General features: G+C 45.7%; 1 protein-coding gene across 5 annotated transcripts in view; it reads left to right on the top strand.

Moving 5' to 3' along the window:
* Nucleotides 1-21,070, top strand: part of Tom1l2 (target of myb1 like 2 membrane trafficking protein) — a 119,037-nt gene that overhangs the window by 49,200 nt on the left and 48,767 nt on the right. For all 5 annotated transcript variants that reach the window (XM_026408669.2, XM_026408668.2, XM_077801383.1 and 2 more), the window contains exon 2: nucleotides 13,889-13,973. In XM_026408669.2, coding sequence (XP_026264454.1) covers nucleotides 13,889-13,973 — 85 coding nt within the window. The remainder of the gene's footprint in view (nucleotides 1-13,888; nucleotides 13,974-21,070) is intronic.

The raw sequence follows: 21,070 nt of genomic DNA, 5'->3' as shown, positions 1-21,070 counted from the left end.
TACCACGGAGCCCCAGCCCCAGCCTGGCTTTTTTTCTTTTACATATTTTTTTCCCACTATGAATCCTAAAGAGATTACTAGGTCAAAGGATGAGACCCTTTCATGGCCCCATAAGCATGTACAATTTGTGTATATAAGTTAAAAATAGCCACATGTCATAGCACATACTTGTAGTCCCAGCTACCTTGGAGGCCAAAGTAGATGGATGTCTTGAGCCCAGGAGTTTGAGGCTAACCTGGGCAACATAGTGAGACCCTATTTCAAAAAGAGAAAGAGAGGGGAAAGAAGGAAGGGAGGGAGAGAAGTTGGGAGGGAGGAAAGGGAGAGGGAAGGCAAAAAGGAAAAAGCAAAAGAGAAAAAGCACCCTTTATAGCATGTCCCTTGATGTCTACTGCCCAGATTGTTTTTCCAGAGAGTTCTGAAATGTGTGCTGTCTTCAAAAATGTGATGTTCTGGTTTCACCTTCCCAGCAGTGGGTATTCTTTTCAAAATGCATGTTAATTTAAGTGTAAAAGTTTAATTTCATCATTTTGACATGGGTGTTTTTTGATTATTGGCTGCTGTTCTTCCAAAGACTAGGCCTCTGGATGAAAACCATTTGAGCTAATATTTGAGTCTTGCTCGGATGGGTTGCTTTTGACTGCTGCCCACAGATGTCTTTGAATACTGCGAATGCTGTGATGGTGGCAAGGAGAGTGTTTCTCTGTACCCAGTTCTGAAGAGCAGCTCTTTGCAGGAGTTAGTCAGAGCACTCTGGCTCTAATGAGCACAGCAGGTAGGAGCCCTGGGGAACTTTTGGAAGTCTTTCTCCTGGCTTGGGATTTTGTAATCACTCTTTGAGGCAGAAAGGAGACCTTCCTTTTCAGTTTTGCTCATGGTGATGCTTGTAGTCCCTGACTGGCCTCATAGGCTGGCTGGTCCCTGGCTAACAGAGTCAGCCAAGATCCTTTCTGTTCCCAGCCGAATAGCGAGTTAGGATGGCCTCCTGACTCTTCCACCTGGAGGCTGCAGTAAGAGCCTTGAGATGGTTACCTTCCCCTTTTGATTTCTGTACCTGAATCTCATCTTTCCCGAGGTCCAGTCCACAAAATGCATGTTAAGAATTGTTGGTTGATAGGGACTGGAGGTGCAAGTCAGCAGTGGAGCGCTTACGTAGCATGCACAAGGCCCTGAATCCCATCCCTAGCGCCACAGAAACAAACATTTTTTTCATGAGGATTCATAACAGCATTATTTGTAATAATCAAAAGGTGGTTGTGTATCCATGTGATGGAATATTTTGGGCTAGGGGTATAGCTCAGTGCTAAAGTGCTTGCTTAGTGTGTATGAGACCCTGTGTTCAGTCCCCAGCACCACAAAAATAAATTTTAAAAAAGAACTATGGCTCACATTTTATGCACCCCTACTATGTTCCAGATTTTCTTTTTTGTGTTTTGCATCACTAAACTCTTTGAATCTGACTTCACCTTGTGAGGAGGTGTGACTGTTCTGCCTGCCTTACGAAGAGATGACTAGACTGAAGTTTGAGAGTGTAAGAAATGTGCCTTGAGTCATAGAGTACTTGGACTGTCCCCTAGTCCATCAGATTCAAAGCTATGCCCTTGACCAACGTGCTGTCCTGTCTTCTTTCTTCATGAACTGTTATGATGACCTGCCGCCTGCTTCCTGCCTGCAGCCTCTGTGGACCAGTACAGCCCCCATGCTGTTCCCAGAGTGATCTGTCACAAACACTCTTGTTGAAAAGCCCCAGACTCTACACAGAAAATGAAAAGACTCTCCAGAATTGGCCTCTGACCTCTTGCCATTCACCTTCGCCACAGCCCTGCGTCTGCAGGCTGTTCTCACTCTGGTTGGCTCTCCTCTCCTCCAAATCCCTGCTCTCCCTTGCCTTTGCTATCACAGGCCCCTCTTCTCCCCTCTTCAGTACCATTAATGATCTGTTGATCCACCAGTCTTTGTTTCTGTGTACACCCCTATGCTAACCCTGGTCCCACTGGGTTCTAGCTGTCTGTCTGCAGCCATCTGAGCTCCTTGTGGTCAACAGCTCCGTCTTGCTTGTTTCCATCCCAGCCTAGCACAGTGCTGGGCAGGGAGAGGCCTCTTCGTTCAAGGTTTTTGTTTGTTTGTTTTGTGGTGCTGGGGATGGAACCCAGGACCTGGGGCATGTTAGGCAAGTGCTCTTCTACTGAGTTACATCTCATTCCTTCAGTTTAAGTTTTTGACTTAAACTGGGAAGTCTTTAGATGGCTTTGCATATTGTCCCTCCCCAAGGAATGGTATTCCCAGAGAAGTCCCTGAGGGGCGTCTCCGCAATCAGGAACAGTGAAATGCTCAGGCACATCATGTCTCTTCCTAGAGAGGTGAAGACCACTGGGGAACATGTGGCTGAGGTCCACAGCCCCTGACAAGTGCTCTGGGGAAGAAGAAATTGGCAGCAAAGCAGTGTGCAGAGAGAAGTTCCTGGGAATCTGTGGCCATGGCCCTAAGCTTATCTGATCTGCTTGAGCAAGAGCCCCAACCTGAGCACCGAGTCCCAGGGGACCTTTTATCTTCCCAGTCAACTGGCCCTCCTGCCTGACATAAGAGAGCAGCCTGCTAGGCTGGGACAACCGCAGGCAACCTTCCTCCTGGCCTGACCGGCTCCTGCAGGGGCCCCTCCTCCAAGGTGGCACATCTCCATCCCAGCCCTCACCAGCCTCCTCCCCTGCTCTTCTCTCATACTCATTTACTCCACTCATAAGATATTCCATTAAGTACAAAGAAGGAAATACATCAAACCAGCGCCTCTGCTTCTAGAGAACACACCCCAGATGCATTTTAAATCTGTGGATTCCCCTTAAGGGAATTCCAGTTAAAAAAGAACTTGGGTCAGCAGCCCCAGGCCTGTGTGGCTAACAAGCTGCTGTTTTCTCTGTTGTTCAGCTGGCCTGAAGGGCTCCTTTGTTTGGGGAGGGGGAGGATGTGGTGCCCTAATGAGGCTGGGTGTGGAGTCTGGGCTTACACAGAGCTGCCTTCAGAACCGAGATCTTCAGGAAGGAGAGTAAGTTAGTGAATTTGTGGGTTTGTCAACCTTTAAAGAAAACAGGACATTAAAAAGAGGGGGAAACTAACTGCACTGTGGCATTCAGATCAGATCCTTGACACAAAAGGACATTAGGAGAAAACTGGAGAAATCTGAATGGCATCTGGAGTTTAGCTAGTAGTACTATATCAGTGTCTGTGTTTTGGTTTTGACAGATATACAGTGATTACGTAAGATGCTGACATGAAAAAAAAAAACTGGGAGAAAGTGTATGGGTGCTCTCTCTATACTGTCTTGCGACTTTTCAGTAAATCTCAAATTGTTCCAAAATAAAAAGTTTATTAATTTGTAAAAAAGCAAGGAAATGCCAGGCATGGTGGCACATATCTATAATCCCAGCAGCTCAGGAGACTAAGGCAGGAAGATCGCAAGTTTGAGGCCAACTTAACAAGATCCTGTCCCCAAATCCAAAGGACTGGGGGCATAGCTCAGTGGTTGAGCACCCTAGGTTCAATCCCTAGTGGTGGTGGTGTAGGCAAAGACAAAACAAAGTTAATCCAGCAAGTAATTTAACTTGATCCTTTCATCAGCATGTTCTTTTATACTTTATACTTTTATACTTCTTAGCCCTTGGTCTTTAGCTTTCACCTTCAAAATCAGTATAGCTGCTGGTCCAGTCTGCTGTAGGGACCAGTATCTTCTTTGCCCCGCCCCCACTGCCTTCTATTTGGGAATGGGCTGGGATCCAAGACCCAGTTTACCAGGAAGACCTAGTTCTGTGGTTGGCAGTACTCCTACCTGCCGGCTATGCACTGTGGGATTGGTCACTGCTAGGCTTCATTTCTTCACCTATTAGAGAGAACTTGCTTAGAGGGGAAGGGAGAGTCAAATAAATCATGCATAAAAAGAACTGGCCCAGAGTGCTGGGGGTGTTGCTCAGTGGGTACTTGCCAGTGGTACAGTAGCTCTCATCAGGCCCTGGATTCCATTCCTAGCAAGCAAAAAAAAAAAAAAAAAAAAAAAAAACTGGCCCAGACCAAAAGTTATATGTTTAATAAGCAGTAGTTTTCTTTTTTTTTTTTTTTTCTCTTTTTTTAAAAAATATTTATTTTTTACTTGGACACAATACCTTTATTTTGTTTACTTATTTTTATGCAGTGCTGAGAATTGAACCCAGGGCCTTGCACATGCTAGGCTAGTGCACTCCCGCTGAGCCACAACCCCAGCCCCTATAAGCAGTAGTTTTCATTCTTCCTTCTTTTTCTCTGGTTTTTGGTGAAAGGAATACTAATTCCTTTAAGACTTGAGATCAACCATCCAGCATTGGCTTTGAGGCCAAGAGGCTGCCATGGGGCCTAGCAACCACACTGTACTCCCTTCTCCCCCACATGATACTTCCCAGGGGCCAGGAAATGTGACTCTTTTAGTAGCTAGTTTTAAGTGCTCTAGGAGTTTTAACATTTAGATTCTTGAAATTGTACCATGACTGCTTCTTCCTCCTACCTGGGAGCTGAGTCAAATTTGGGGGCTTCCTTCGGGAAGGGGAGCCCCTTGTGGCTTCTGTGCATGGAGCTCTCCTGGCTCAGAAACCCAGAAATTTTAAAGGCTGGAGATATTAGAGAGTTCCAAGGGTGTTGAAGCTGGTGGGCTTAGTTGTGCATGGCTGCTTACCTGTAGGTGGCAGTGGTGACACGGGAATGTTCAAGGCTGGATACCCAGGGCAGGGTGCTGGCAGAGAGCCCCTTTTAGAAGAACAGCAATAATAACAGAAATAACAGCCATGCCAACTGCGTGTGGAGAAGGGAACTCTGGGCTAGGGGCTCTGTTGGTTTTTTCTGGGTGTTTACTCTCTCATAACCACGGGAGAGAAGTCTCTTATTACTGCATATTACAGATGTGGGAAATGCCAGGGGAGGTCAGGTGACTACCCTGAGGTCACACAGTAATTGGCAGAACTAGGACTCACAGTAGTCCGAGTTCACAACCCCTTCCCGTAATAGCCTCCACTATAGATACACAAAGATGCACATTTTGCCTGCACCAAACTGCATGGGGCCTATTGGCCAGGGACCTCTGAAAGGCTTACAGTCATCATTTTACTTCCCAAGGGCCCTGGCAGTATAAGGTTAGACCTGTTGAGGACATGAAAATGTCCTACCTCCAAGCAGCTTTAAATTCAGGTAGGGGACTGAAAATGTATTCACAGCTCCTAGCCAGTAAAAAGGGCATCTCAGAAGACATAGACCAGGACACTCCAGAGAGGCTATTGGATGGACAGGCTGAAGTGAAGGTCCCCAGGCCTGAGAAATACGAGGTGACTTCCTCAGGCTTGCAGCATCCTCCTGGGGCTCCTGCTTTCACCCACCTTTGCTGTGGAAGGAGGACTGAAATGGGTCATCCTTCAGTGTCGTTGGCTCTGGGGGTGTGTGAGTGGGTTATGTAGGCCCGAGAACAACCACTTTTACCACTCTGTTTACAAAGTAATGAAAATTCTGGCCAGAGCAATTAGGGAAGGAAAAGTAATAAAGGCATCAGAATGGGCAAGGAAGAAGTAAAATGTATATCTCTGTTCACAGATGACATGACTTCCTATATAGAAAACCCTAAGGATACCACATACAAAAGACCCTGTTAGAGCTCTTAAATAAATTTAGCAATGTTGCAACATACAAAATCAGCATTCAAAGATCAGTTGTACTGCTATGAACAATGCAAAAAAAAAAAAAAAACAACTAAGAAAACAATTCCATTTACAGTAGCACCAAAAAGATTAAAATACCTAGGAATTAACTAATGTGGCAAAAAGTTTATGCATTAAAAACCACAAAATATTGCTAAAAGAAGCTGTATATGGTGATATGTTCCTGTAGTTCCAGATGCTTGGGAAGCTGAGGCAGGAGGGTTGCTTGAGCCTAGGAGTACAGGGCCAGTCTTGGGCAACATGGCAAGACCCCGTCTCAAAAGAATATATGTGTTTTTGTGCATGCACATGCACACATGTTTATATGTATACATATATATAAACACACACATATATATGTACACACACTCATATATATATGAATTAAAAATAGATAAGTAGGACAATCAAAATTAAAAATTTTGTGCATCAAAGACATCAATCTAGGCGCAGTGGCGTAACCCTGTAATCCCAGCAGTTCAGGAGGCTGAAACTGATCATGAGTTCAAAGACAGATTCAGCAATTTAGCAAGGTACTAAGCAACTCAGTGAGACCCTTCATCTAAATAAAATACAAAAATGGACTGGGGATGTGCCCTGGATTCAATCCCTGGTACCAAACAACAACAACAAAAGGCACTATCAAGAAAGATAACCCACAGAATGGGAAAACATATTTACAAAGCATATATCTGATAAGGGATTAATATCCAGAATCTAGAATACATAAAGAACTACAACTCAATATTAAAAATAAGCAAATTTTAAAAACCACCCAATTAAAAAACAGACTAGAGCATGGTAGCATGCCCATAATCCCAGCTTCTCAGGAAACTGGGGCAGAAGGATCCTAAGTTCAAGGCCAGCCTGGGCAACTTAGTGAGGTGCTGTCTCAAAGTAAAATTTAAGGGCTGAGGATGTGGCTCAAATGATAGTGCGCCTAGCATGCGTGAGGCACTGGGTTCAATCCTCAGCACCACGTAAAAAAAAATAAAATAAAATAAAGATGTGTGTCTACCTAAAAACTAAAAATAATAGTAAAAAAATTTAAAGATAACTGGGGATGTAACTCAGTGGTAGAGCACAACTGGATTCAAACTGAAAAAAAAATTTAAAAATTAAAAATAGATGAAGGACTTTTAGTAGATATTTAGTAGATATTTCTCCAAAGGAGATATATGAATGGTTTATAAATACATGAAAAGATGTTCAGTATCACTAATCATTAGGGAAATGCAAGTCTAAACCACAGTGAGATGCCACTTCACATCTGGTAGGCCAGGATCACATAATTGAATTGTGGTACCGATATTTGATCTCAGGTCTGTCTCTTTGTAAAGCCTGGGCATTTGCATGATTTTGTCCTGTCTTCTAGCAAAGCCTAAGTCCTGATGTGAGGTGGATCGTCTTTGATGATTTCTGAAATTGCCTGATCCTAACTCTCAATTCATGAGAGGAATCCCATCACCACTATTTTAACAGAAGCTTAATACAGCTCACACTTCCATTGAGACGCAGATGCTAAAATAAATGACCTCTGTATAAGCTGGAAGTGTCCTTGTTCTACTGGATGAAGCTGTGGAGAAGTGACACTTGCTTTTTACATAACACACTAGAACTCACATATCCAAACAAAAGCTGCACTTACAGGCAGTGACAACACACTCCAAGAATATAGCAATCGTTCCAAACGTGTGTGCAGCAGCCTCAGTCTGCAAAAAAAGCCTCTTTGTTTTAATTATCACTCATTTTTCTACCAAAAAAGATACATCCTCATCTTTTTCACTCTTCTTATTCATCACACTCAGCACCCATAGACAGTTCTGACCACCCTGACAAAGCAAACCCACCCACAAATGGTGAGACTGCCTCCTCATGAATGTGATACTGGTGTTGGGCTGCGCAAGGGCCCTGGGGAGGCTCCTGAGATTGGGAGCAATTTTAGCCAAAGTCCTCAGATGGCTCCAGTTTGGCAGGTATAGGGCAGTTTTTGATTCTTGTTTACAAGATGAGGAAGGGCTGAGATGGCACTTCAGCATCAGCAATGGGTAAGAGCCAGATGAGCTCCAGGGACACCCTGCCCCCATCCCACTCATCTCAAGTATGAGGAAGAGTTCAGTTCACAAGGCCAGAAAGCAGCAGGTCTGGGCCTTTCTGGGAAATCAGACTCATGCAGTGGAGGACAGCTGGGCTGGTAAGTGGCAAGACTGGGAAGGGCAGGGGTGGTGGGAGGCACCTGGGAAGAACAGTGGGAGGCACCCGTCATTTTGGGCTCGAGAAGAAAAAGTTAAGGGAGTAAAGGATGGGCCCAGTACAGCCCCTGGGATAGCAGAGTGCACTGTTGAAAGCCCAGGCAGAAGCAGGATGAGCCCCCATGCTGTGGGAGTTCCTCCATGTGAAGTGATCCTTGTCTCCAGCCTCCTGCTGCACCCAGACTGCCTCTGAATACCTGCCCTGCATATCCCCCAGCCCCCCAGCTTAGGTCCCCTCCCAGAGGAAGTGACTCACTAGTGGGGTCACACACAATAGGGGCATGTCTTTGGCCATCAACCCAGCAGCCTCCCCAGCAGGAGGCTCATCCTGAAGCCAGGGCTCTGCGGCAGGAATGCCCTTGTGACCCTTCCCAGCCAGCAAGGGGCGAGGCCAGCCCATCAGGGGGCCATCCAGTGCTAGTCGTCATCCCCTTCATAGAACTCAGGCTATGACATACCGAGATTGCTCTTTGGTAGGGCCACAAGGGACACAGTCTTGGGAGGCTTAATAGAGGAAATATTAAATCAATGAAACCTCATTTCCAAGTTCGGTTTAGCAGCAGAATCCATTAACCTTATATTCACCCTCTCCCTTCCTCTAATAATACCAGCAAGGGGTTCAAAGGCATGATAACTTATCCTCAGGGTCAGCGCGTTCTATTCAATTACTGGGATTCAGCGTTTTTCAAGCTAAAAGACATATACTCATTTTTGATTATAAGGAACCAACCCAAAAAGAACATTCTTTCTTTTCACTTTGCTGGAAATGCCATACAAACAGAACCGTGGGTATCTGGCTCTGCTGAGACAGACGAGGGAAGTAAGGCTGACAGAGCAGCTCAAATCAATTCTTATTTTTCTCCTCATAAAAGAATTCCCGGCAAATAGGAACAAAGTTATATCTGATTGCCTCTGGAACTGAGGCCACTCATTGTGGGCGCCCTTCCTTCGTCTGGTCCCCAGGCCAGAGGAAAGCAAAGTTCAATCTCATTTCTTTTGTCACATATGTTGTCAAATCCTAAAATAAAGCATAGTAAAACAGCAAAAACAATACTCCAGGGAGCATGGGGCAAGCCATTCCTACCTCCTGTTCTGTGGGGCGGGTAAAGATTAAGACACCAGTGATCCTGGTTGCAAAATGCTGAGCTCTCTGGTGAAATGCTAATGGCCAGGGGCAATGCAGGACTGGGCTGGGCAGGGCTGGGGCAATCGGATATAGCTTCTGTTAAACCTTCAGTGCCAGAGTAGTATATTATCTGGTTGCTGTTGCCATGGCATTTTCTCCGTTCAGGAAAAGCCACCTCCTGCATGGTGTAGGATCTGCCATGATGCCCTGAAGCCTTGACCCTGACAGCAGTGATAGTGCTCCTGCCCAACCACCCCTCCCATGCACCCTCCTAAGACATCCCTGCTGGGAGGAGCCTCCCAATCCTCTGGGCTTGGTTTCTTGGCTAGTGCTTTTTTTTTTTTTTTTTTAACACTTTGATGTTAAATATAGTGACTTCAGAAACAGCCAGCACCAGAAGGCAAAAGAGGGTGGTATTAGCATTTTGCATTCAGCAGCATGCTTTTGGTGAGCGTGGGGGGGGGGGACAGTCAAATCCTCTACCTCCCTAACAATTGATTGTGGATAGGAGCCCAGAGGTGCCAGCACCAGGGAATGGCATTCAGGGATGCTCCAGGCCAGGTGTGGAGAAAGAAAAAAAGAGGTTTCAGTGGGTAGGGAGCTCATTGGGTAGTAAGCCCAATAGTATGAAATGAGCCTTCTGGATTACTATCTGCTAGTGAGGCAAATTGGCCTCTACAAACCAGGTGGAAAGAAAAATCAATCCCAACATTCTACACAGATCCATTATTGCCTCTTGCTTCAGATTTCAAATATGCTTTGTGAATGTTAATTGTGGATGTTCTTCTTCCTCTGGAAAGACAAGAGAATGAATTTCAAGTTCTCATCCCTGCCTTATAGGATGTCCTTTTCTATAACAGCTGTCACCACCCTCCCTCACCCATCTTAAGAGGAAGATAACAGGACCAGTGGAAGGTACCCAGAGTGCCATCTAACTAGCCTGCAGACTCCTCCAAGGCAGCTCTTTAAGTAACTTTAAGGCAAAGTAAAGCCACATGGTCCCAATACCATTTACTAGAGATTGACAAAGCTCTGCAATGTAGCACTTGGCATCCTTGGAACTGGGGAGAGGGAGATGGATAAGACCCTGCCTTCAGAGGTCAGTGTGATGGGGGAGGCAGATTGGCAGGCAGACATGAGGTATTCCAGCTCGGGGCTATAACAGGACAACCACGGTATTCTGGGTGCTCTGGTACCTGTACCAACGGGCTGTTGAGGCAGTGAATATCACCCTGCTGTGCTGTGACAGATACAGAGCAGGCAGGACGATGAGATAAGCCAGTGAGAACCAGCCAGAGATTGTGCTTTCCCAGAGGGAACTACCAAGGCTCTGCCTCTCTCTGCCCAGCTGGAGAGAGCACAGGGAGGGCATGATGTGGAACAGTGGTCCTTAATCTTGGCAGCATGTCACAGTCACTCAGGAAACTTTCTAAAAATGCTGATACCTACCCCCTCCTATGCCAATTAAACCCAAACCTCTGGGTCATGTGTGTCCCAGAAGCTCCTGGGGCGGGTCTCTTGTACAGCCAGGCTGAAAACCACTGACTTGGGAGAAGGAATGTTAACTCAGTCCTTCCTCGGACACCAGCAGATTGTGCAGTTACCAAGTGCTAGACACTGGAGCACACAGGAGGGAGGCGAGTCCGACTTAGTCCCCACGCCAATGGAGCTCACAGCTGGCGGGGCCCTCATTCTGGTTCTGATCTTGAGCTCCTAGGCTGATCCCCATTTCTTCTCTGGGTCTTAGGTTTCCTGTCAGATGAGGCAACAGGCCTGAATTTTCTCTGATTCCCACTTCCTTGTTTCCTCCAACCCAAAAGTCTGTTAGCCTATGTATATTCTTTCTGTTTTTGGTGATTTTTTTTTAAATTGAAAAATATACATAACGTACAACTTTTTCATTTTCACCATTTTTAAGCACACAACGCTATGGTGCTGAGTACATTCACATCCTTGTGCGGCCATTACCACCATTCATTTTTCAGAACACTCTCATCTTCCCAAAATGAAACTGTCCCCCTTAAACACTGACTCCCCACTTTCCCCTTCCCTCAGCCCCTGACAAGCACTGATCTGTTTTCTGTCTCTGTGACTGTGACCACTCCAGAGACTGCACAGGCATGGAATCAGAGAGTATTTGGCCTTTTGTGACTGGCTTATTTATTCTACTCAGCTCTCAGCATAATGTCCTCAAAGTTCTTGTTTTGTTCTGTTGGTGCTGGCATGGAACCCAGGTGTATGGCTAAATTGCTGAGGGTCTCACTCAGTTGCCCAGGCTGGCCTTGAATTTGTGATCCTCCTGCCTCAGCCTCCCAAGTCACTGAGATTACAGGTACCTACAATACCACGCCCAGCAGCTCAACTATGTTTTAGTATGTGTTAGAAGTTTATCTTTTTTAAGGCTGAATAATAGTCTATTGTATGAATAGACTATGTTTTTTAAAATCCATTTACCTGTGAATGGACAGCTGGACGGTTTCTACTTTCTGGCCATTATGAATAATGCTGCTATGAACATGGGTATTCAGGTATCCCTGCTTTCCATTCTTTTGAGTATATACTCAAAAGACCTAATGGATCTTATGGTAAGTTTGTGTCTAATGTTTCGAGGACCCCACATACTGTTTTCCATAGTGACCACCCTATTTTACATTCTTGTCAACAGTACAGGGAGGTTCCAGTTTCTCCACATCTTCACCAACACTTATTGCTTTTTTATAGTAGCCATCTTAATGTGTATAAGATGATTTGCATTTTGATTTGCATTTCCTGAATGCTTAGTGATGTTGCAATATCTTTTAATTATATGTGACCCATTTGTATATCTTCTTTGGAGAAATGTCTATGTATATTCTTTCTTTTTTGGTGATTTTTTTTAAATTGAAAAATATACATAATGTACAACTTTTGGGTTCTTTCCCCCATTTTATTTCAAAATTTTTTTTTTTTAGTTGTTGATCGAACTTTATTTCACTTATCTGTTTTTTTTTTTTTTTTTTTAATATGTGGTGCTGAGAATCAAGCCCAGTGCCTCACACATGCTAGGCAAGCGCTCTACCACTGAGCCACAACCCCAGCCCTCTTTCCCCCATTTTTTAATTGGCTGGATTTTGGTTTTTGAGTTGTAGGATTTCTTTGTATATTCAGAATATTTGCCTTTTATCATATATATAGTTTGCAAAGATTTTTCTCCCATTCCATAGGTTGCTTTTTTACTCTGTTGATAGTGTACTTTAATTCACAGAAGTTTTTGTTGATTAGTTGATTGGTTGGTTTCTGGGGATCGAACCCAGAGATGCTGAACTATATCCCGGTACTTTTTATTTTTTATTTTGAGACAGAATCTCACTAAGTTTCTAAGGCTGACCTTAGCCTTCTGACTAGCTGACCTTACGGGTGTGCACCATCACACCTGGCAGAAGTTTTAAATTTTGATGCAGTTCAATTTTTCTTTTTTTTTCTTTTGCCTTTAACATTATATCCATTGAATCATTGTTAAATCTAATGTCACAACGACTTTTATAGTTTTCACTCTTATGTTTACATCTTTAATTCATTTGGAGTTAAGTATAAGAGAAGGGTCCAACCTCATTCTATTGTGTGTGGAGAGCCAATTTTTTTCAGCATCATTTGATGAAAGGATTGTCCTTTCTCCATTGAATGGTCAGAAGATTGTTTTGTGGATGAAATAAAACAATATACGTTTTATGAAATAAAACATGTAACATACTGTGTGTGTTTGCTTCCTGTCACTGTGACAAATACCTGAGAAAAACAGCTTATAAGGAAGAAAGATTTCCTTTGGCGCCTAGTTTCAGAGGTTTCAGTCCATGGTTGGTTGACTGTGTAGATGAGAAGCACATGGTAGAGCAAAGAAGGGAAAGGCTGGGGTCCCCGTATCTCCTTAAGGGCACACCCCCAGCAACCCAACTTTCATCCACTAGGCCTCACTTTCCAAAGGTTCCACCATCTCCCAGTAGTACCACAGACTGGCAGCCACGCTTTTAACATATGGGCTTTTGGGGGACATCTAAAATCCAAACCATGATAACAAACCTAATAAGCAGCCTACCAAATGATGCTCCCTTCTTCCACCTTCTTTTCTGAAATGTGTTTTTTTTTTATTTTATTTTTTAGTTTTAGGTGGACTCAATATCTTTATTTTCACATTTGCATGGTGCTGAGGATTGAACCCAGTGCCTCACACATGCTAAGCGAGTACTCTACCACTGAGCCACAACCTTAGCCCCTAAAATGTGGTTTTTAACTACAGCAGTTGATCTTTAGTCATTGTGATAACAAGTACCTATAGAGGATTGACTGACTGTCATGTTGTATTTCACATATATTAACCCATTTAATTTTATAACAATTCTGTGGGAGTAGGTACTGTAGTTTTGGCATGTAGAGGTTAAGTAATTTGCCCAAGGTTACATAACTAGTAAGTGATGGGGCCTATATTCAATCCCAGGTGGTTTGGCTGCTGAACCTGTGGGTGCATATACTTGACATGCTCATGTGTTGGGTGATTTGTGATGGCTCGGGCTGGAGCTTTCTGGTCTGGAATTTAGAGAATGAAGGGCCTTGTCATGACCCTGGCCCCCGGGCCCACTTATGATGCTTTGAATCATAAGTGGAAATTAAATCATGAGTATTCTTTCATGAAAGCAGCACCCTCAGATTGGATCCATCGGCTCAGCCCATCTGCTTGGGCAGAGAATGTGTGGTTCTGGTCTCGTCTCTCATTTCCTTCCTGGGTCTCCTTATTCCAGGAGAAATGTAAAACAGTGTTCTCTATGATTTCACAGAAAAGGCAACTGATGGCTCCCTGCAGAGTGAGGACTGGACATTGAACATGGAGATCTGTGACATCATCAATGAGACGGAAGAAGGGTATGTGTCCCTGCCAACCGCCCCCCCACCGCCCCGCCAAAGCCTCCCTCTACTCTCTGGGGTCACTCAGAGCTGGTCAGGGCTCAAGGATGGTGGGTTCGACTTCCAGTTTTGTTTTAGTCTGTTCACTGATAAGCCATTGATTGTGTTTTTTTTTTTTTTTTTTCCCATCTGTTTCTATCCCTCCTCCCCCAACCTGGTAATCACCTGCTTTGAATCATAAGTGGAAATTAAACTGCTTGGTTACCCAGTCCCTAGCGGCTGTTCGTCTCTATTACCAAATCTTTACCTTTCCTGCCCTCCTCTCAGCCTCTGCAATCCCTTGGCAAATGTGGGGCTATCTCTGCCCTGGTTTGTTGGTCAAGAGACCCAGGAGTCACAGAAGGCGATCCAGAGTGTGGTCAGACAAGGCAGGGAATGAGCAAGGGGCACTCATGGCACAGAGCAGCTGAGTGTTTCTGGCATGGGTGACTTAACCCATGACTTGCCCCTCTTGTGCTCCTGCACTCCTGGATCTGTTTGTTCTTACTGTTCCTTGTGTTATCTCCTTCTACTTTAAAGTCCACTCTATTTGTACTTCTTCTAAACTACTCTGTGTTTATCTCACTTGCACTCTATAAGCCCTTTATTTACAGTCACTATGCCTTCTTCTATTGCCAGGTGATTCTTGAGGATTTTCCATGCTCTTCTCCACTATAAGATGGCTAAGTCCCTTCCCAAGCAGCAGAAAAACCCCACAAGTTGGGCTGATAGTACGGTGCCCATATGCTTCCTGACCCTTACTAGAGGGCTTCTGACTGCTGGGTCCTGACTGTGCAAGAACAGTTGGGACCCAGGCAAACCTGTGAATTTTGGTAGTTAACTTACTATCCCTCCATATATGAAATGGCCAATTACTTAACTTCAGAAGGTTGGACCTGCTTTCATTCAGCAGATATTTGTGACATGACTGCCTTGTGCCAGGTCCTGTTCTAAGTAGAAGCAGCATAGCAGTAAGCAAGTCAAACTCCTTCCCTGCCTTCAAGGAGCTGCTAGTCTAGAGTGGGAAGGTGGGCTGTGAAGAAGATAATTAAAACACAGATGGGGACAGGATAGAGAAGGCTGGGAATTAGCAATTTTAAATAGTAATCAAGGAAATCTCACCAAGAAGGTGACCTTGAACAAAGTGTTGAAGGAGATGAGGGAGTGAGATTTATACCAAGGAAGAGCTATCCAGGCAGAGGGAACAGCAAGTCCAAAAATCCTAGGCAGAGTGTATCTGGTGTGTTTGAAGAATAGTAAGTAGCTCGACAGTAAAGGCCCAAGATGATGTCAAGGATGTGAAGGGCATCCAGAAGTGCAGGGCTGCGTAGGCACCAAGGTAGCTTCAGCTTTTGGTGAGAGGGAACTCACAGGGATGTTTGGTCAGGAAGAGGCATGTTATGATTTCCTATTCACTGTGTTCAGAATGGCCTGGCTGGAGGCAGGCCAAGGCCAGAAGCAGACAAACCAGGTAGGTTCTTACAGTCATCCTGGTGTGGGTGAGCTTGAGGAGGATAGTAATAGGGGAGAGAGTACGGAATGATTAGATTCTGTATAGATTTAGAAGGTAGGGCCAATGGTATTTGCTGGTGTGGGATATGAGAAAGAATCAAAAATAACTCCCAAGGTTGGAGCCTGCAGAGGCACAGGATGGAACTGCCATGTTCTGAGATGGAACAGACTTGAGGGGTCTGCTACCAGCTCAGCTCCCAGGAGAGATGCTACAGGGTGACTGCACAGGTGACTCTGGAGTTGGGGGCAGTGGCCTGCACTGGCCCTTCTCTAATACCATAATCACTGGAAACAGCCTGGCTGCCTTCCTTCAGACTTTCAAAGCTCTTCTTTTTCTGGTGAATTGCACAAATACCTATGTAGCTTGAGGGCAGGGGCAGGAACTCTGGGTTCCTTTATTCCTTGCATCCCTTTCAGTTGCCACTTATTTATTCATTTATCCAGATATCCAGCTGTGTTTAGCCCCTACAGGTGGAGGGTTAGTCCTCCAAGATGCCAAAGGGGATGTGCCAGCCCGTCTTCGAGGGCTTACCTGGGAGCACTGTTGGGACTGTGGCCAAGGCCTGTGCCCAATTCTGTGGGCTCTGAAAGAGAGGCAGGTGCAGAGATGTCCTGGAGGCTTTAGTCTGGGGCTTAAGATTGACAGGATGAAAAAAGTGTGCTCTGTAGCTCAGGGTGGCATACAAAGGGTCAGTGAATTGAAAGATACACTTATGGTCTTGGATGCACAGGGCAAAGAGGGAACATCTGGAATCAGGCTGGAAAGGAGGTCCAGGTCAGGTGTGCCCTTTTCTCATCTGCTCTGTTCTTCCAGGCATCTGCTTTCACCCTTTTACCTCCCATCTAGACCCTGCCTCAGATCTTGGCAAGTCACTTGTTGCCAACAAGTCTCAGGGACTTCTCAGGCTCTTAGGGTGAAAACCCTCAGCCACACCTCTCTGCAGCTCCACTCCAGGCCCTTCAGCCCCACTGATCTTTCAGCTCCTTGAATTCTCTGTATTCCTATCCCCAGTTTAAAATTCTCCACAATATGAACATCATACAAATATGTCCACAACTCTCCTTTCTCAGTGAATTGCACAAATAGTCTGTGGCTTGAAGGCAGAGCAGGAACCTTTCCAAAGGGTCTGACCTGGTGCTTGCTATCTCAAGCTGAAGCTCACAGACGGTCTGGACACCCATTCCCTCTGGTGGCCCAGGCTCCTGCTGGTGCATGTTTGAGTGAGAGAGGATTTTTCATCTTACCTCAATTATGAGATTGCTGTCTTAAGTCCCTTCCCAAGTGGGAGAAAAAAAACCACTAGTTGGGCTGATGGGAGGTGCCCACCCATTCTCTCTTGGTCCTCTCTGGAGAGCTTCTGACTACTGTTCCTTGTTTTCCCCAGCTGGCCATTTTCTCTAAATGGTTCCCAACACTCACAGGATCTGGGCTGAAACCTTGCTTCACTGGCGCTGGCCCCCTTCCCTCCAATTTGGACAAGTCCTCTGTTAGGTGACTCCATAGTACCTGATATTATACTTAAGTTCATCCCAGTTTAAACTTATGCATCAGCGTGAGATCAGTGTCTGTCTTGTGCCACAACCCCTGCTAGTCTGTAGGCTCCACGAGGGCAGGAATTCCATCTCTTTTATCACTAGGTTAGCCCTAATCCTAAGAACAGCATCACATGATCTGCTCTCAGTAAATATTTGTTGAGTAAGGGAATAAATGAATAAAGTCCCTCAGGCGCTTACAGTCTTATGAGGGATGCAGGCATGTAAACATAATCATAACACAGCATGACAAGGGCAGAGAGAGAGAAAGAAGCTCAATATGGCTGTGGAGACGGACTAATGCAGTAGCCACCAGCCAGCCTGGAGGCTGTCAACAGCAAAGCCTTCTTGGAGGAGGAAGTAACACCCAAATGGAGTCTTCTAGGGTACCAGGGCACCTTCTAGGAGAGGCAGGTGGATGACGGGGTGGGCCGTGGGGGCGGGGGGTGGAATTCCCAGGCTGCAGAGCAGTGTGTGCAGCAGACATAGGAAGCATAATGTGGTGGATGGATTAACAGTGGGAAGCCTGGAGCCATCTGCCTGGACTGGAAACCTAGGTCACTGTTCACTTGTTGTTTGACCTCGGGAGACATTACATTTCCCTGTCTCAGTCGGTCTTGCTGTTTATAGGCTGGGGTTACTAACAGTACCTTATCTCATAGGGTTGTTATAAGGATTAAAGGAATAAATATACATGAAAGATCTGTCTACATGACTATGTCCACATTCCTGTGTTAGTCAGCTTTTTATTACTGTGACAAAATACCTGAGATGATTGACTTTAAAAAAAAAAAAAAGAGAGAGAAATGCCTTAGTTTAGCTCATAGTTTTAAAATTTTGAGAGGTTTTAGTTCATGGTTTGTTGGCTTTTTGCTTTGGGGCCTGTGATGAGGCAGTACATATGGCAAGAATGTATGTAACAGAGCAAGCTGCTCCCTTCATGGTGGCTGGGAGGCAAAGAGGGATAGGAAGTGCCCGAGATGCACTTCAGGGGCACCTCCAATGACCTAATTTCCCCCCACCAGACCCTACCTTCTAAAGGTTCCACCTCCTCCCAATAGCACCACAAGCTGGGGTCCAGGACTTCACCATATGGGCCTTAGGGGCCATAGAAGATCCAAACTACAGCATCATGCTATGTAGATGGATTTGCTCCTTATCCTTTAAGGATTTCCACTGCCCAAAACCATCATCATCACTTTCATTTGTGGTAGGAGTTATCTGGCCAGTGTTTGGGAATGATCTGCGTGGCTTCGCTGTCTGACCCTGTCTGCTCTTCTCTTTTGTATATGTGTGAGTGTATATGTGCCTGAGCTTGTGTCTGTCTGCCATTTTCTGAGCAGTTGCCCTGTGCCAGCCCTCATGTCCAGCCCTAGATTGCATCATTTCATGCAGCACCCAACAGTCCTATAAAATAGGGCAGCCAGTTTTAATGGTGAGGAGGCTGAGGCCACAGTGGTTTAGTCTTTTGCCAAAAGCTTCACAGCATAGTAAGATGGGAACCTGCAGGATGCAAACCTGGGCTCACCTGGGTCCAGTCACCGAAGCTCTGCCTGAACTTCCTGTATTTTTTGCAGAGCATTTTTTTTTTTTTTTTTTTTACTGGAGACCATGGCCTATCTTCCTCCTACCAGACCCTACCTTCTAAAGGTTCACCTCCTCCCAATAGCACCATAAGCTGGGGTCCAGGACTTCACCATATGGTCCTTGGGGGACATACAAGATCCAAACTACAGCATCATGCTATGTAGATGGACTTGCTCCTTATCCTTTAAGGTCCTGGCAGGTGCATATTGGTGAACTGCCTCACCGGCCTCTCCCTGGGCTCTCCTCGGTTTCCAGGGCTGAGGTCACCTTTGGCCTGAGGAACTCTGATGCCCGAGGCCTTGTATGACAATCCAGTGTTCATTAACCATGAGTGCCTGACTGTTTGAGACCCTGTTTACCAGGCTTTGCCCCAGACCTACCTAATTAGGACACACATGTGTATTTGGGAATTGCTCCCCAGGCAATACTGGTCTGCAACTCTGATAAGGATCTTCTGACCTGGGTCATTTTCATGACCATCTCTTCCCCAGTTCACTGAGTCTTTGTCTGCACTGTAGCCTCTACGCTGGAGGGACACAGAAGGAGCAGAGCGAGATCATGGCTGAGCATGTGTGTGTGTGTGTGTGTGTGTGTGTGTGTGTGTGTGTGTGTGTATGGGTGTGTTTTTTCAGGGTGATCCAGGAGGGGCAATGGGAAATGAGAATGCTTCTCAGAAGAGCAGGGCTTCTCAGAAGAGCAGGTCTGGAACTGAAGCCCCAATGGTCTATAGGCCCTAGGGACCAGTGATGAGCTTGCTGTATGACTGGAAAGCAGGGCTCTCAGGAGTCCAGGGTGGGAGGGGGCTGCAGAGGTGGGATCATGGGGCTTTAGGGGACTATCATGACAGGCCTGGCCTTTCCAGTGAGTGCTCCTGAGGTTTGATGCCTCTTATACTTGCCTGATCTCTCCTGCCTGCTCCATCAGGGCCCTTGACTCAGCTTATCTTGCCTTCTCTGGTTTTCTTTCTTTCTTTTTTTAAATATATATTTTATTTTTTAGTTGTTCTTTATTTTATTTTTATGTGGTGCTGAGGATCAAACCCAGGGCCTCGCATGTGCTAGGCGAGCGCTCTACCACTGAGCCACAACCCCAGCCCTGGTTTTCTGATTCTAGCTGTCTAATCTGCAGCAGCTCCTGGAGACTTTGCAGTTCCTCTGACCTGACTGTGATGCTCCTCTCTGAAGCTTCTCCCCTGGGGACAGAGATAAATACTTGCTCTTGTGTTCACCCAATCACTCTCAGGCAGCACTTCCCACAGCCTGGGGATGAATTTTCAGTTTAAACCTAACCGGGAGCCTGCTGTCTGTCTGATTGCCCCACTGCCTGAGAGCTGGTTCTGCCAGCACAAGTGCTTGCTGCCCTTGGAGGGAAAGCTGTGTCCATTTTTTCTGCTCCATGTAAGTTCAGGAGGCGAGGAAAGAGACTGCACTGAGAGGGATGGCAGCTGCAGGTCTTGTGGGTCTGGGTTGACCATGGATTGGCAGAGCCCTTGAGAGAGGAAATCAGTCTGTGCACCTGGCCAATAACTGCTGACTTTCACCAGCTCAGCCCATCAGAGCACAGAACTGCTGCTCAAGTCCCGTATTTGCAGAAATCAGCATCCCCGTTTGGAAACTGCAGCCATACAGCAAACATACTTGGCCAGGACCCATTCCCATCCCATCAGGTCTTTGACTCAGGAGCCAAGAATTCCCATAGGGCAGCTATGTTTCAAGTTGGGAATGGGAAATGGAGGTTCGGGGCATTTAAATTTTTTCCAGAAGCCTTGCTGCTTACTGTGTCTTTCCCTGTGAATTAGGCCAATTGGCAAAGCTTCCACCCTCCCCTCCCCTGACTTCCTTACACACACTTGAAAGGACATCTCCATTTGGTAAATAGAGTACAAATATGTTAGAACTGTAGAAGTAGGAGGACCCAGACTCTCAAACACTCATCCTAGGAGAGAGGGAGATACAGTGACACATCTTTTAGTGGGAGACCGGAGCCCGCTTGTGATAGCAAACGGCTGACCTGCAGCTGGGTGGGGCTCCCCAGAGCACAGGGTGATGGGGCTCCAGGAGGCAGGGGCTCTGTGCCTGGGGCAGCTCGTAGAACCACAACTTTCTTGAATCCTGGATTAGAATAAATTAAATAATGTCCAGGCACAGTGGTGCATGCCTGTGACCCAGCGGTTCAGAAGGCTGTGGCAGGAGAGCTGAAAGCGAGGTGCTAAGCAACTCAGTGAAACCTTATCTCTAAATAAAATACAAAATAGGGCTGGGGATGTGGCTCAGTGGTCGAGTGCCCCTGAGTTCAATCCCTGGTACCAAAAAAAAGAAAAGAAGAAGAAGAAAGAAGAAGAAGAAAGAAATAATAAGTTAAATAACATGTTAGAGCCAAACTTTCCTTGTGTGCTTGGAGGACTCCTCAGGATTCCAACCCTCAGTTATAACAGTAATTTAAGA

This window comes from Urocitellus parryii, chromosome 7 (assembly GCF_045843805.1).
Source record: "Urocitellus parryii isolate mUroPar1 chromosome 7, mUroPar1.hap1, whole genome shotgun sequence".
NCBI classification, from domain to species: Eukaryota; Metazoa; Chordata; class Mammalia; order Rodentia; family Sciuridae; genus Urocitellus; species Urocitellus parryii.
This window is presented reverse-complemented; position numbering and strand designations above follow the sequence as displayed.